This window comes from Coregonus lavaretus (assembly GCF_964263955.1).
Source record: "Coregonus lavaretus genome assembly, chromosome: 11".
Lineage (NCBI taxonomy): Eukaryota > Metazoa > Chordata > Actinopteri > Salmoniformes > Salmonidae > Coregonus > Coregonus lavaretus.
The window spans coordinates 31,875,712-31,890,825 of NC_139998.1; the positions used below are offsets into that span (position 1 = coordinate 31,875,712).

Here is a 15,114-nt window from a genome sequence, read left to right on the forward strand (position 1 = left end):
GTTTCTACAAAATAATGTTTCAGGAATGCCAATCTTACCTGTTTCTAACTACAGAAACAATTTCAGAACAATCTGAGATGGTGGGTGTCATGGCTTGCTGAAATGACATGGATCGACTCAAATGAAACCCTCAAAAAAATAAAAATAAAATAATAATAATTGTAAAGTGGTTATGCCACTGGCTATAAGGTGAATGCACCAATTTGTAAGTCGCTCTGGATAAGAGCGTCTGCTAAATGACGTAAATGTAAATGCGCAATAGCTAGCAGGTTCTTTTGAAGAAGTCATTGTAGACAATTACCTAGGAGACTATGAGGAAGCCAGTGGGGGGAAATACATAGATCTTGTCATGAATTCAAACTAAGCCTGTGACGGTCATTAAATCATCCCTGTAGTAGACAATAACCAAAAAAGTAATGATTCAGATGAAAGGGATTAGTTGTAATTACTTGGATAAATTGCTGCAATCTGTCAGATGTTTACAACAATGTGTCAGTCAGAGCATGATATTAATTTTTTACTTGTTTTTGACCATGTCTGGTTGCTTGAAACAAAGCATTTTGGCTACTGCTGGTTTAGTCTGTGGTGTGTGACAAATTCAAGCTGAGTCACGTTTTGGAACTGAACTTAGTATTGTCTCGTGAGTGCTGCTCGTGCTTGCTTGTGCCTGCTCATGTTGTTTAGACTTCCAGTGTCTTTGTTTCCAGTAATTAAAGTGTATCTGTAAAGTGAGGAGAGATTAGGGTGTGCAGTTTCTTGGAAAAGCCTGTATGTGCACGTCCTTACTAAGAACAGATCTCCAGAGAGCTAGCCATGTGGAACAAGGACATCTATGACATCTACAGTGTGTGGTGTTAAACAGACTGAAAGCCAACTGCTTGTGCACACCAACTTGTTTTGGGGATTGATGTTCATAGTCACATATCTCTCTCAAATGTATTAGTTTACATTTTTTATAAAAATATATATATTCCCTGTTCGTCTTTTCGTTAGCAATTTCCCTGTTACAGTACTACATATCCAGTCTGGTGCATAAAGCAGTGAATAACACCAGAGTCCTGCTGAGGCATGTCTTCACAGGGTCAGGGAATGTGACAGTGAGCTGTTGGGGCCACAGTCAGACCCAGGTCTGCTTCATTAACCCCTGGCATGTTCCTGTTGGGTATCCTCACACATCGAGACAGACAGGGGACGCCAATGGGTCTGGCACCAGCTTACCTGCCATGCAGACTCCCAGGCTGGTGTCTTTCTGTCGGTCTGCCCATGGGCCTATCCCCTGGGAGTCCTCTGGGCTGAGGTGTGAGGGAAGCTTGCTTGTCTGGAGGGTCAGACCAAGTTCAGTAGAACACTCCACACAACAGTAGTGAACTGGAGGAATTCCACAGGAGAACAGTATCCTGGTTGGAACAGGACTGTTTGTATAAGGCCAACCACATCTGTGGGAATAACAATGTTTTAGTTGCAATGGTTAATACATGTAACTAACATCTACTAGTTGTATGGTGGCAGGTAGCTTAGTGGTAGGTAGCTTAGTGGTTAAGAGCGTAACCGAAAGGTTGCTGGTTCTAATCCCCGAGCCGACTAGGTTAAAAATCTGTCGATGTTGTCACGATCGTCGGTAAGAGAGGAGGACCAAGGCGCAGCGTTGAATGCGAACATATTTATTATAGGTGATACACGATCAAAACAACAAAACAATAACGTGACAGTCAACGGTCTAACACAAACCAACTAGAACAAGAAACCACAATGAATGAATGCCTAACGGCTACCTAAGTATGACTCCCAATCAGAGACAACGAGCTACAGCCGTCTCTGATTGGGAGCCACCCTGGCCAACATAGATATACAACAACTAGAACCAACACACATGAAAACTCACACCCTGGCTCAACATACTAGAGTCCCCAGAGCCAGGGCGTGACAGTACCCCCCCCCCCCTAAAGGCGTGGACTCCGACCGCGCCAACCAAATACCACAGGGGAGGGACCGGGTGGGCACTCCGCCTTGGCGGCGGATCCGGCTCCGGGCATGATCCCCACTCGCTCTCTAACCCCCCAAGGTACCCCTGGTCCGGTCTGGCCCTGCTGACCGGAGCTGGACTGCACACTGGTGGAGCGGATTGCTCTAGCTCCGGCGTGAAGCAGCTGACCCGTGCTGAACCAGGCACCAGTGGAACAGGCACGGGCTGTGCCGGACTGACGACGCACACCACTGGCTTGGTGTGGGGAGCAGGAACGGCCCGAGCCGGGCTGACGAAACGCACCCCTGACTTGGTGCGGGGAGCAGGAGCGGGCCGAACCGGGCTGACGAAACGCACCACTGACTTGGTGCGGGGAGCAGGAACGGGCCGAGCCGGGCTGACGAAGCGCACCACTGACTTGGTGCGGGGAGCAGGAACGGGCCGAGCCGGGCTGACGAAGCGCACCACTGACTTGGTGCGGGGAGCAGGAACGGGCCGAGCCGGGCTGACGAAGCGCACCACTGACTTGGTGCGGGGAGCAGGAACGGGCCGAGCCGGGCTGACGACGCGCATCATTGGCCTGGTGCGGGGAGCAGGAACAGGCCGGACCGTACTGGGGACACACACCACTGGTCCTACGCAGGGATCTGGAATGGGCCGGACCGGACTGGTAACACACCCCAGTACCTCTCGCCGTGCCTCTACACCTTCCATCCCCTCTTCGACCAGTGGCCCCCGTATCCTGGCGGCCTCCTCTGCCAACCCACTGGGCCGCTCTGCCGCGGTCTCCTGCTGGCCCGTCGTCCACAGCGTTAGCCCCCCCCTAAAAATTTTCTGGGCGTCTCTCCTACCCGTGGACCAGGTCTCCATGTCCCTCGCCAGCCTTTCGCCCTTCTGCTTCCATGTCAAGCCCTTCTCTTCCTCACCCGGCTTGACCCAGTCGAGGAGGCGAAGGAGATCTGCTAGAGATCTCCCTGGCGATGGCTCCTGGACACGCTGCTTGGTCCAGTCTTGGTGGTTTCTTCTGTCACGATCGTCGGTAAGAGAGGAGGACCAAGGCGCAGCGTTGAATGCGAACATATTTATTATAGGTGATACACGATCAAAACAACAAAACAATAACGTGACAGTCAACGGTCTAACACAAACCAACTAGAACAAGAAACCACAATGAATGAATGCCTAACGGCTACCTAAGTATGACTCCCAATCAGAGACAACGAGCTACAGCCGTCTCTGATTGGGAGCCACCCTGGCCAACATAGATATACAACAACTAGAACCAACACACATGAAAACTCACACCCTGGCTCAACATACTAGAGTCCCCAGAGCCAGGGCGTGACAGATGTGCCCTTGAGCAAGGCACTTAACCCTAATTGCTCCTATAAGTCGCTCTGGATAAGAGCGTCTGCTAAATGACTAAAATGTTGTATAGCTTGCCATGCATACAGAACAATCATCAATACCATCAAGCAGTCTCCAATGTTGTATCATGGTACTGTTTTCTTGGGCCTGGGTTGTGGGTTCGATTCCAACGGGGGGCCAGTATGAAAAATGTATGCACTCACTAACTGTAAGTCGCTCTGGATAAGTCTGCTAAATGACTAAAATTTTTTTTTTTTTAATTACACAGATTCCAAGGTTATACTCCTACAAGGGTTCTGAGCCTGGCTGCAGTGCTGGGGATGAGAAGGACAGGGAGCTCAATATCTCTGATGAGGCCCGGCTCCTCAAGCAGAGGGTCCTGCGGCAGATCCCCCAACAGCAGAGGATGATACTGGGCCAGTCCTACACCTCTGTCATCACCCAGCGCATCCCACGGAGAGGAGAGATCGCTATGAGGTCCCACAACTCCTCATGCTCTGTGCATACCAGCCACTACAGCCCCACCACTAAATACGTTGTCACTGTGGAGCCCATTCAGAAGGATACAACTCTAATCATGAATAATGCATGACATGCAGTGTCAACTAGCAGCAATTTAATATAAGCTTACAACAATGCAGTGATTCAACCATTGCAACAGCATTTATGCAGTAACAGCAAGCGCAATCAGGTGTATTGAAGGCCCGTGAGTAGGAATTATATGATGTGTGTTTCTTTGTGATATGGCAAACATAATAAGACGAGGGCCAAAGCTTTGCTTGAAAGAATGCCTCCTATTCTGTTGACAAATACCCAATAGAAGACATAAAAGCATGTCTGAAATAATGTTACTGTTCTCATTAGCTTTGCCAATAACATAGCTGAATCATTAAGAACAGACATATCAATAAAGTGACACGCCTTGATCCTGTCCACATTGAGCGCTGTGTCTTTATCTCTGTCATTAGAGGGATTAATAAATAGGATTTGAGAAAAAATCTGACTCCATCTTTCCTTCTTACTGCCTACCATGGGAAAATGTTGAACAAAAGACTGTCTTGAAGAAATAACCCACATTTTATCACGATGAGGGACATGCATGAAATTAAATATGACACTTTCATTACTGTTTCGTAATAGCATGCGTCTATGTTTACATATCCTCACTTCGCATTAAATCATTTTTTTGCCTTGAACTGGTGGGATGATTCAACAGAACAGTTCCATTTGTTCCATCAGTCATATTCTGCTCATTATTCTGTCTGGGGGAGGCTGATATTTTCTCATCAACAGGGTCAAATATTCCAACATGTCCTTCTATTCAGAGGATGTTGTTTCTTGACAAGTGTTTACTGGTGATTTAGATTGTAGCTAAAGTTGCTACTGTATTGGTTGCTGTCGTTCCAAGAAGAGTAATTCACATACATAAATTCAATAAGATGAAGGTATAGAGTTTTTATTCAGCTCATAACAATTTTAAAAAATGGTCATGAGTATTTCATTTCAGTATAGGAATATAAACATAAATGTATACATATACTTATCTCAAGTGTTTATCACTTGACCTACATTACAATTGTATTAATTTCCAGGAGCCTAGTCACTCATCTTGGTGACAAACAATATGGATATGAAAAGTGCTCACGTTGATTTAAAAAAAGTTATGTTTGTGTATGAAAGTAATTAAGTGCTTGCCCTGCAATAGTTGATTATGGGATAATAGTAATTTGATCAAAAATCATTTTGCTCTTTATGAGCTAACTTTGGCACCTTTTACCAGACGGCCACATAATGTCACTGTACTCTGGCCATCACATTCACATTTCTTTGCAAAAGTATTCAGTGTAAGGAGCAGCTTTTAGACAGTTACATCAATTAATTGTTTCATTGTAAATAATATGCAAGATCTACAATCTCTGTGGACAGTGTGCTCTCTCCAAGTCAGTCCTGTCCTGCAGCAGTCAGCCACAACTAGCAATAACTTTGGGTACTAGTCTCCATTTCCACACCTGTACTGCCAACTGCCCCTGTTTCTGCCCTTCATTGTCGTTTCTGAGCCATAAGGCAGTCTCTGGATCCCTTTGGCACACACCAAGTCATGTCCTGATGCCAGAGCACAGGCATCATACAACAACTCATGTCAGACCCATGCATACATTGATTACAGTATACAATGTCTTCCTCCCTGTGCCATAGACTCACAACGAATCCGTCCTTCTCCTGGCAAAAACTGCAGACATGCTTTTCACAATGCCCTTGATTCCAGCTTGCTTCTTGATGGCAGACTTGGACTCCCGTACCCTGTCTATTAGTCCGTGAAACACCATGAGGACACTGTGGTAGTTCTCAGCAGCTGAAACCTCATAGAACTGGCAGTCTGTTGTGAGGGCTAGCATTCTGCCCTCCTCACTGAGGACTGTCCGTCTGTGATTCAGGTCCCTCTTGTTGCCCACAATCACAATGGGCACCTTGTCCATGCCCGGGTAGTCCTTAATGGACTGGATCAGCTTGGTGACAGAGTTGAAGCTGGCCCTGTCACAGATGCTGTAGACCAGGACAAAACCGTCCGCCCACTGGACTCTCTTCTCATATGGAGAGGTCTCCATGGACAGTTCCTGGAAAAGGTGAAAAGATATATACAATTGATATAGGCTTGCTTGGATCAAACAGTGATAGGTTTTGTATTGGGAAAGGAACAATCTTGGAATAAGTTAGTCAGTCCATGTAAGTCCTATTTCTCTGGGCCGATTGTGTCCAGTCACTGTGGTCGTGCATGGTGCTAGTAAAAGGGGACTCATTCATGCCAAAGACAACCAGGCGCTACTTTGCAGTAATACTCACTGCAGTACGGGAAAATGGCAGCATCATAAATCTGTGTCTACCATAAAGGCACTTATAAAGTAGCCTATTATTAACTGAAGTGCTCTGTATAAGATGCCAAATATTCTCAAATCTTGCAGTCATTTCAAAGGACTGAATACATTAGCTTTTCCCAATGCCATGTAAAAGCGAAATACAGTTTCAGACATCAAGATGATGGCACATTATAACAGCAGGTTGACATGTATTGACATGAGGCAGAACTGAGTGATTTCCCCTTAGATAGGTCAGCTGCAAAGTCAGATTTGGCTCTATTGTAAAAATCCATGAAAAAAATTAGCTTTTTGACCTTCATTTAAGTTTAGGGTTAGGCATTAGGGTTAGTAGTGTGTTTAAGGTTAGGGTTAAGGTTAGCGTTAGGTTTAAATTCAGATTTTATGACTTTGTGGCTATGACCGCTATTGTCCACTCTGCAGAGCTGCCTCTAGAACAAGATTCATAAAGAAAAAAGCTAACCTGCATTACAACAGCTTAAATGTTAACATTTTGTCATACCTGACAATATGGCGAATCCCAGATGTTAAAAGTTATGTCCCTTCCATCCATGATAACATTGTGGCTGTAGATTGATTCTGAAAGGAATTAACAGACAAATATTAATTTAGTTGTACTGTATAGGCCTACAATAGTTAAATGGTTGCTTGATATTACAATATCTGGAGATGACAAACAAAACTTACCAATATTCCCATATTCTCCAATGAATCTTCTACTTAAAAAGCGGACTGTCAGTGCTGTGAAACAATTATCATAATCATCATCATCATCATCATCATCATCATCATCCTACTAAGTATGTTGAGGAAAGGAATGGATCCAGTTAGAAATGCCAGAATGGTCCACTGACCATTGCACTGTAGACTTTAATACATTGCACAAATTATAAATAATGAGAGATTTGGTCTCACCAGATTTACCAACACTGTCTGTCCCAAGAACTACTACATTAGCATCCATTTTTAAAGCGTTGAGACCTGTCATGGTTCTTGCTGCTGTTTATTGGTCCGACTGGCTCAGGACCATCTGAGATGTTGAATAGCAGAGAGGAGTTTTATGCCCCAAAGAGTGTTGCGCGCACTAGTTTAAGGGGGCGTGGAGATATACTCTGGACCATTCAATTCTGGAACATTCCATTTATTTAGCATAGCCTACAGACTGAAGAAAACTATTGTCTTAGCGTGAAGAATGTCTAACCCTAACCCGACTTTTGAATAACCAACACGTTTGCAGCACACGTATTTACAAAATATATACCTCAGATTCTTTTTAAAGTGTGTGGATATAAATGGTATCTTCCAAATGGCAATTACGCATATGTCTGGTGAGGGTTTGCATACAGTAGTGGGGAAACTGTTCTATTGTGCTTTTACTATTGAGTGGTGTAAGCTAAAGTCTGATTACTTTGCTACCAAAGATAATCATTCGTTTTTTAAGGACAACGTAAAAACGTGTTTGCATGCAAAGGGGGAGTGGAAACTAATATTTTGCAAGTGTGCGTATACAGTAGGCCTACAAGAGTGCATTTCATACTTACTATCTGAATGTGATTATCTAAATGTAAATGCGAAACTATTTTTTGTTTATATGTAACGAGCTGCAAACAACTCAATTAAACTATTGAGTCGTTTGTAATATCTACAGTACTATGTAACCAAACGTGTGCTGTGATATTACAACCAACCACTAGATGGAAGCAGAACATTTGATAATTTTGGCACCTACAGTTGTATGACTGTAGCCCACTGTAGATTTAACGGGGTAGAAACGTCGACCTATTTTGAACTCACTCTTGTTGGTCTGCCCTGTGCCAGGTGTATGTGATTTTTAATTAAGGGCGTGGCCTTTTGTATAAAAGCCTTCCTGTTTGTGTCATATCATACAGGGGATCCCTTTACTATGTTCTGGTCTGTGTGCCTGGGGAGAATGGGAGTAGTGATGGTAGCGGTTTAACAAAGTAAATATGAGCAATAGGAATTATTGTAAATGTAGTGTTTTTATAGGCGTTGGTGCTCATATTCCACCTAGACCTGCTCTCCTTCTCCCTGGGCATGCCCTCCGTGAGGGTTTCTACACATAATTATCTGAGTATGTGTATATAATGTATAAACCTAGTGATATTTGTTTGAGTAGTCTGTCCTAACAAAAAAATATTGCAGTCAGAGTGCAGTATTTTTGCAGTACACTGAAGTATAACTGTAGTTAGAGTGCAGTATAACTGCAGTATGTTGCAAATACTGCGTCCAAAATAACACATTTTTTTTACTGCAGTAATTGTGCAGTGTAACTGCAGTTACAGTGCAGTATAGCTGCAGTTCAACAGCAGTACACTGCAGTTATTCTGCAATTACTGCACCCAAAATACCCCAGTCGACTGCAGTTACTGCACTTTTACTGCAGTTTCAAAACTGCAATATTTTTTTGTAGGGGTGATATTGCTGTCTGGCTTGTAGGACAGTTGTATGGAATGTAGCTCAGTTGGTAGAGCATGGCGTTTGCAACGCCAGGGTTGTGGGTTCGATTCCCAAGGGGGGCCAGTATGAAAAATAAACTAACTGTAAGTCGCTCTGGATAAGAGCGTCTGCTAAATGACTAAAATGTAAATGTATGGAGCTCCTGGAGCTGAAGATGTGTGGAAATTATGTAGGCCTATGGGGATTGTGCCTTATGACACTGAAAACGAAAATACATTGTTGCATCCTGATATTGTTGTCCGATTCCTATGATCCACTCCTTGATGCAAAGAACCTACCTGTGTTATGTTTAGCTTAGACCCGAGGACCCCACCTCGCGTATAAAAAAAGGTGGCATAGTACGGCTACAGGAATTGATATTTATGTTAAATCCCCCATGTTACATAGACTAGTTTTCTTTAGGGTTTTGGGCCACAGTAGTATACATTCTAGTCCCTGATCATTTACTGTATGTAGATGGGCCTTTGGCTATGGGATGAATGCTTAATAACAGCTTTTTTCTATCTATGCTAATTTGGACATCTTGTGGTTACCCACTGGGCAAAAACTGGTTGAAACAACATTGTTTCCACGTAATTTCAACCAAAGAACTGTGGTGATGTTGTATCAACTTCGAAAACTGATTGGATTTGCATAAAGTCATCAACATAAGGGAATTTTGAGTTTCTTTTCACCAAAACCTTTAACCAAAATCCAATGACACTGTGAAAATAAATGTATAATCCACATTGAATTCACGTTAGTTGCCAACTCAACCAAATGTAAATCGAAACTAGACGTTGAACTGATGTCTGTGCCAAGTGGGTAGTTTCTCCACAGGGAGGAAATCTCAGTAGCACATCATTGTAGAATAAAACAACAGGATGGTAAGTGCATTATACAGTTTTTATTCAGAAAAGCCTAAGAAGCATATAATACACAGGCGGATTTGCGTGGATATTCAGGTTATGAATGCAGAACTGGATTTGTCCCATACTTTGACCATATTACAAGACCTTCATCTGAACTCAAAGGAAACACACTATCCAACTAATGCGTGGATTTTATACTTTTATACTTTATATTTTTTGATTAATTTATCTCATGTAATTTATTTTTTATTAATTTATCGCACGCCATGTAATTTCAACGTGGAAAATTGGGTAATATTTGGTTGTGATGTTGATCAATGAGATTTCAACCTTCATTCACCCACTCAAAGACAGCCAGAAGTTTGTTTAAATGGAATATTATGTTAAACTTAAAACAAATATGCAATGAATGTCATAACTGACTAATTTGGACATTTTGGGAATGTTCTGTGCAACCTGTGAAACCTATGTGAATATCACAAAAAATATTATTGCAACATCCCAGACAACTCCCATTACTTAATTAAATGTTCTGGGAACCTTTAAAGAACTTAGACTAGGTGTTCTGTCAACATTTTAACACCATTATAGGAATGTCCTGTGCAGCCTAACTTAAACATTGCACAACTGAGCATATTCTGTTTTTTGTAATGTACCCCCTGTTCCCACAACCTAATTAAATGTTCTGGGAACCTTTTTAAAGAAGTCAGCAGGGCAGAAATGTGACGAACTGACTTGTTGAAAAGGTGGCATCCTATGACGGTGCCACGTTGAAAGTCACTGAGCTCTTCAATAAGGCCATTCTACTGCCAATGTTTGTCTATGGAGATTGCATGGCTGTGTGCTCGATTTTATACACCTGTCAGCAACGGGTGTGGCTGAAATAGCCGAATACACTAATTTGAAGAGGTATCCACATACTTTTGTAAACACAGTTGAAGTCGGAAGTTTACATACACCTTAGCCAAATACATTTAAACTCAGTTTTTCACAATTCCTGACATTTAATCCTAGTAAAAATTCCCTGTCTTAAGTCAATTAGGATCACCACTTTATTTTAAGAATGTGAAATGTCAGAATAATAGTAGACAGAATGATTTATTTCAGCTTTTATTTATTTCATCACATTCCCAGTGGGTCAGAAGTTTACATACACTCAATTAGTATTTGGTAGCATTGCCTTTAAATTGTTTAACTTGGGTCAAACGTTTCGGGTAGCCTTCCACAAGCTTCCCACAATAAGTTGGGTGAATTTTGGCCCATTCCTCCTGACAGAGCTGGTGTAACTGAGTCAGGTTTGTAGGCCTCCTTGCTCGCACACGCTTTTTCAGTTCTGCCCACAAATGTTCTATAGGATTGAGGTCACGGCTTTGTGATGGCCACTCCAATACCTTGACTTTGTTGTCCTTAAGCTTTAGAAGTATGCTTGGGGTCATTGTCCATTTGGAAGACCCATTTGCGACCAAGCTTTAACTTCCTGACTGATGTCTTGAGATGTTGCTTCAATATATCCACATAATTTTCCTTCCTCATGATGCCATCTGTTTTGTGAAGTGCACCCGTCCCTCCTGCAGCAAAGCACACCCACAGCATGATGCTACAACCCCTGTGTTTCACGGTTGGGATGGTGTTCTTCGGCTTGCAAGCAACCCCCTTTTTCCTCCAAATATAATGATGGTCATTATCGCCAAACAGTTCTATTTTTGTTTCATCAGACCAGAGGACATTTCTCCAAAAAGTACAATCTTTGTCCCCATGCTTTTTTATGGTGGTTTTGGAGCAGTGGCTTCTTCCTTGCTGAGCGGCCTTTCAGGTTATGTCGATATAGGACTTGTTTTACTGTGGATATAGATACGTTTGTACCTGTTTCCTCCAGCATCTTCACAAAGTCCTTTGCTGTTGTTCTGGGATTGATTTGCACTTTTCGCACCAAAGTACGTTAATCTCTAGGAGACAGAACGCGTCTCCTTCCTGAGCGGTATGACGGCTGCGTGGTCTCATGGTGTTTATACTTGCGTACTATTGTTTGTACAGATGAACGTGGTACCTTCAGGCGTTTAGAAATTGCTCCCAAGGATGAACCAGACTTGTGGAGGTCTACACTTTTCTTTCTGAGGTCTTGGCTGATTTCTTTTGATTTTCCCATGATGTCAAGCAAAGCGGCACTGAGTTTGAAGGTAGGCCTTGAAATACATCCACAGGTACACCTCCAATTGACTCAAATGATGTCAATTAGCCTATCAGAAGCTTCTAAAGCCATGACATCATTTTCTGGAATTTTCCAAGCTGTTTAAAGGCACAGTCAACTTAGGGTATGTAAACGTCTGACCCAATGGAATTGTGATACAGTGAATTATAAGTGAAATAATCTGTCTGTAAACAATTGTTGGAAAAATTACTTGTGTCATGCACAAAGTAGATGTCCTAACCGACTTGCCAAAACTATAGTTTGTTAACAAGAAATTTGTGGAGTGGTTGAAAGACGAGATTTAATGACTCCATGTTTATGTAAACTTCCGACTTCAACTGTATAATGTAATTGGCTTTTTGTACATAGCAGTTATTTTTTCTCTGCAAGTAGAATTGTACTCGGATGCAGTTATTTCCCTTTCTTGTATTAGTCTAGTATTGAATGGCCATATTACAGATAAGATAGATGCCCTGACATACTGAAAACGTCTGTTTTACACATGTACATTTAGAAAAAATTGTTTTCTTTGATAATATGCCAAAACTTTAATAAAGCAGATTAACATATTCATATGAGCCTTTCAACATGTTTGAAATAAATACACCATATTTGTCCATGCAAATAAATCATTATGGATCCCTTGAGATACAGTACCTTAGCATGACATGTTGCTGATGAAATAAAAGCTCTGCAAATTGTTACATGAAAGGGAACCTTGCTGAAAATAGGCCTCTTAATACAACTGCCTTGTACTTTGGTAGGAATTGTAAGCTTTTCTTTGAAAAGGTCGTAGGCTAGCTGTATCAAATAGTCAGTCATGATATAATATGCCATTGCCTTATGTTACTTTCTTCAGAACTGAAGTATCCGCACATTTTTACATTTTAGTAATTTAGCAGACGCTCTTATCCAGAGCGACTTACAGTTAGTGAGTGCATACATTTTCCATACTCTTGTCTTGTTTTGTCATTTGGAAATTAGGCCAACAGATGGAGTCAATCAACACAGAGCATATGATTATGAATAATTTATTTCAGGTAATTAAGAGTAACATGCTATGTGCTGGATCAAATGTATTTTAGTTTGAAAAAAGGTGTTGGAAATTAGATGATAGCCACCAGTCACACTGCATACTGCCACACAATAAATCAGAATACTTGAAAATAGTAGCTCAATAACAGATCTGATCATACTCTGTGCACTTAAAAAGGCAACAAATACAAAATGGATAACAAAAATAGGATCAGAAAAAATAATATTATATATACACAACTCTCAGGTATTTTATGAACTAGTAAATTGGTTTATTGGACCTACTATATATGCTGAAGATTACCATTGAGAATTCAGTTGCCACTGTCTTCCCCCTGAAAACAATTATTTAATTTCCCATGCTGTCAGAAGCCAAAACCATAGGTGTTATTATTATTATCGCACCTGTGTGTGAAATACAACATGGGTGTCAGAGGCACTTTTGTTTCCCTGTCAGTGAAGTGCTACATTCTTTCTCAGATGAAAAAGGGTCCTATTTAAGTGATAATGCCCCCCGAAGCCGGTGTTTGGAGGATATATTGGCACGGGTGTTGTTAGGCCTGAGACGAAGTCGAGGACCAGCAAACCATGCCAATATATCCTCCAAACACCGGCTTTGAGGGCATTATCACTTTTATACAATGGGTTACCAACATATTCAAATAATGATGGACATATTTTCATTAAAAATGTTATTTTGATTAATTTATCCATACTATGTCATCCTTCCACAAAATATAGTCCCGACACAAATCGAGGATTGCTACCCAAGCCGGCTGGTCGTTCTTTCTAAATGTTCCATTGGCATACTGGCTGGCAACATTCTTATCCCTTGCTTGCTAGCGAGCCAACTACGGCTAACTTACAGTCACGTCAAAAAGTGCAGCCAGAATAACAGCAAAGTAGCTGCATTTGCATTTGTTTAAGCTGTGGATACATCCACAACAATGAGCTAATGAGGCGCGATTTTGCCTGGCATAGAAAATGTGCTCACTCGTCAGGACACTGTTGTTCAGAGGAGATAGCCAACAACACAGCTAACACAATCACTTCAAACTGAAGCTGGAAAGACTGCAAATTAGCTGCACTTTGTTTCATTTTACCTTTATTCAATTTACATTTCTTTGTATATATCCATAAAAATTATGCCAGCTGATTCATGATTTCAACTTGCGGAGAAACGCTGCCTGCCTGTCTGTCTCGTCCCGACTCCCGACACGTTCATTACTATGGGACAGCTGGAGATCGAATTTGAATATTGAAACAATGTTGCAAATTTCGGAGAGACAGGCAGCAAGGTTCATACAAATCTCTGCTGTTGAAAACTAAATGTTAGCCTAAAAGAAATGTGAGATAATGTCTAGATGCTTTTTATAGTGGAGATCAAGTTTATAAATTGCCTGGCTGGGCTGATGAGACAGTGGATTGCGCAGTCAGATGGAACAGAGTAAATAGGCATTTTAACATCATAGATTTAGCCGGTGGTAACTTGTGGAATAGACACTGGCTGGAAAGCAGTTTTAACCAATCAGCTTTCAGGATTAGACCCACCCGTTGTATAATTAGAGTTATTCGTGGACATAAACTGGAGTCCTGGGATTAGGCTGGGTTCTCTCACTCGCGCGTATCATCTTGTCATTTCTACATAGTAGATAGAGGTCAATGATGTCATTTTCATCAGGTTTTGTAGTTACACTAAAGAAGTCATTGGAAGGCTTCTGTAAGTTAGCCACCATTTGGAGACAACATTATCGGCCTCTCATTGTCAATGCTGAATATTCTGTAGTCAGTGGACTTCTGTAGTCAGTGGGTATTCTGCAAATAAAAAATATAGAAAGTCACTATGATTGTGTAATGACTTTATAATAACAAACCCATGATTTTGATTATGAACTTTAATTTTATGAATGTTTCCTGAAATAGATTTCCATAATTTAGCATGGCACAGTCCATTTAACTGTGTACCCATGGGAGTCTTAGTCTATTTTTGTCAGATTTGTCTCTTGAAGTCAACTGAAGCACTTAAATGGCATAACACTGATTATTCATTAGTGTGACAGTCATTAGGCACAGCCAAATGTGTTGGATGATGTGCAATGATTGGAATCTGTGTAGATAGCAAACTGAGTGTGAGGGAAAAAAGGGACCTCGATTCATCTGCTGTGTGGACAGTGGATCTACAGTATATTCTCTGACCTGGCTGGCAGTGTTATTGATGTATGAACTGACATTGTCTCTAAATGTTAAAGTAGGCCTACAGTCTGTGTTGCAACAATTCTTCATAACAACTGCAGTTAACTGTAGATAACACAGGCCCAGAAATAACAAAGGACCCGTTGTATGATGTTGTATGACCCG

At 41.7% G+C, this 15,114-nt stretch overlaps 1 protein-coding gene across 1 annotated transcript; it reads right to left on the bottom strand.

The window, feature by feature from the left end:
* Window positions 1-4,932: 4,932 nt before the first annotated feature.
* On the bottom strand, window positions 4,933-7,212 carry LOC311137178 (ras-related and estrogen-regulated growth inhibitor-like protein). The gene is made up of 4 exons (XM_084171533.1): window positions 7,120-7,212; window positions 6,892-6,945; window positions 6,707-6,783; window positions 4,933-5,946 (listed from the first exon to the last, which is right to left on the bottom strand). Exons 1-4 carry the CDS (start codon window positions 7,190-7,192, stop codon window positions 5,530-5,532), a joined length of 621 nt encoding a protein of 206 aa, XP_084027659.1. The 5' UTR covers window positions 7,193-7,212; the 3' UTR covers window positions 4,933-5,529.
* Window positions 7,213-15,114: the final 7,902 nt, after the last annotated feature.

Bases quoted from the DNA above. Each gene is read 5' to 3' on its own strand.
- LOC311137178 (XM_084171533.1), bottom strand. From the start codon at position 7,192: ATGACAGGTCTCAACGCTTTAAAAATGGATGCTAATGTAGTAGTTCTT. The intron at 6,946-7,119 runs GTGAGACCAAAT...ATTGTTTCACAG, and splicing joins AGACAGTGTTGGTAAATCTG to CACTGACAGTCCGCTTTTTA. The intron at 6,784-6,891 runs GTAAGTTTTGTT...AATTCCTTTCAG, and splicing joins TGGAGAATATGGGAATATTG to AATCAATCTACAGCCACAAT.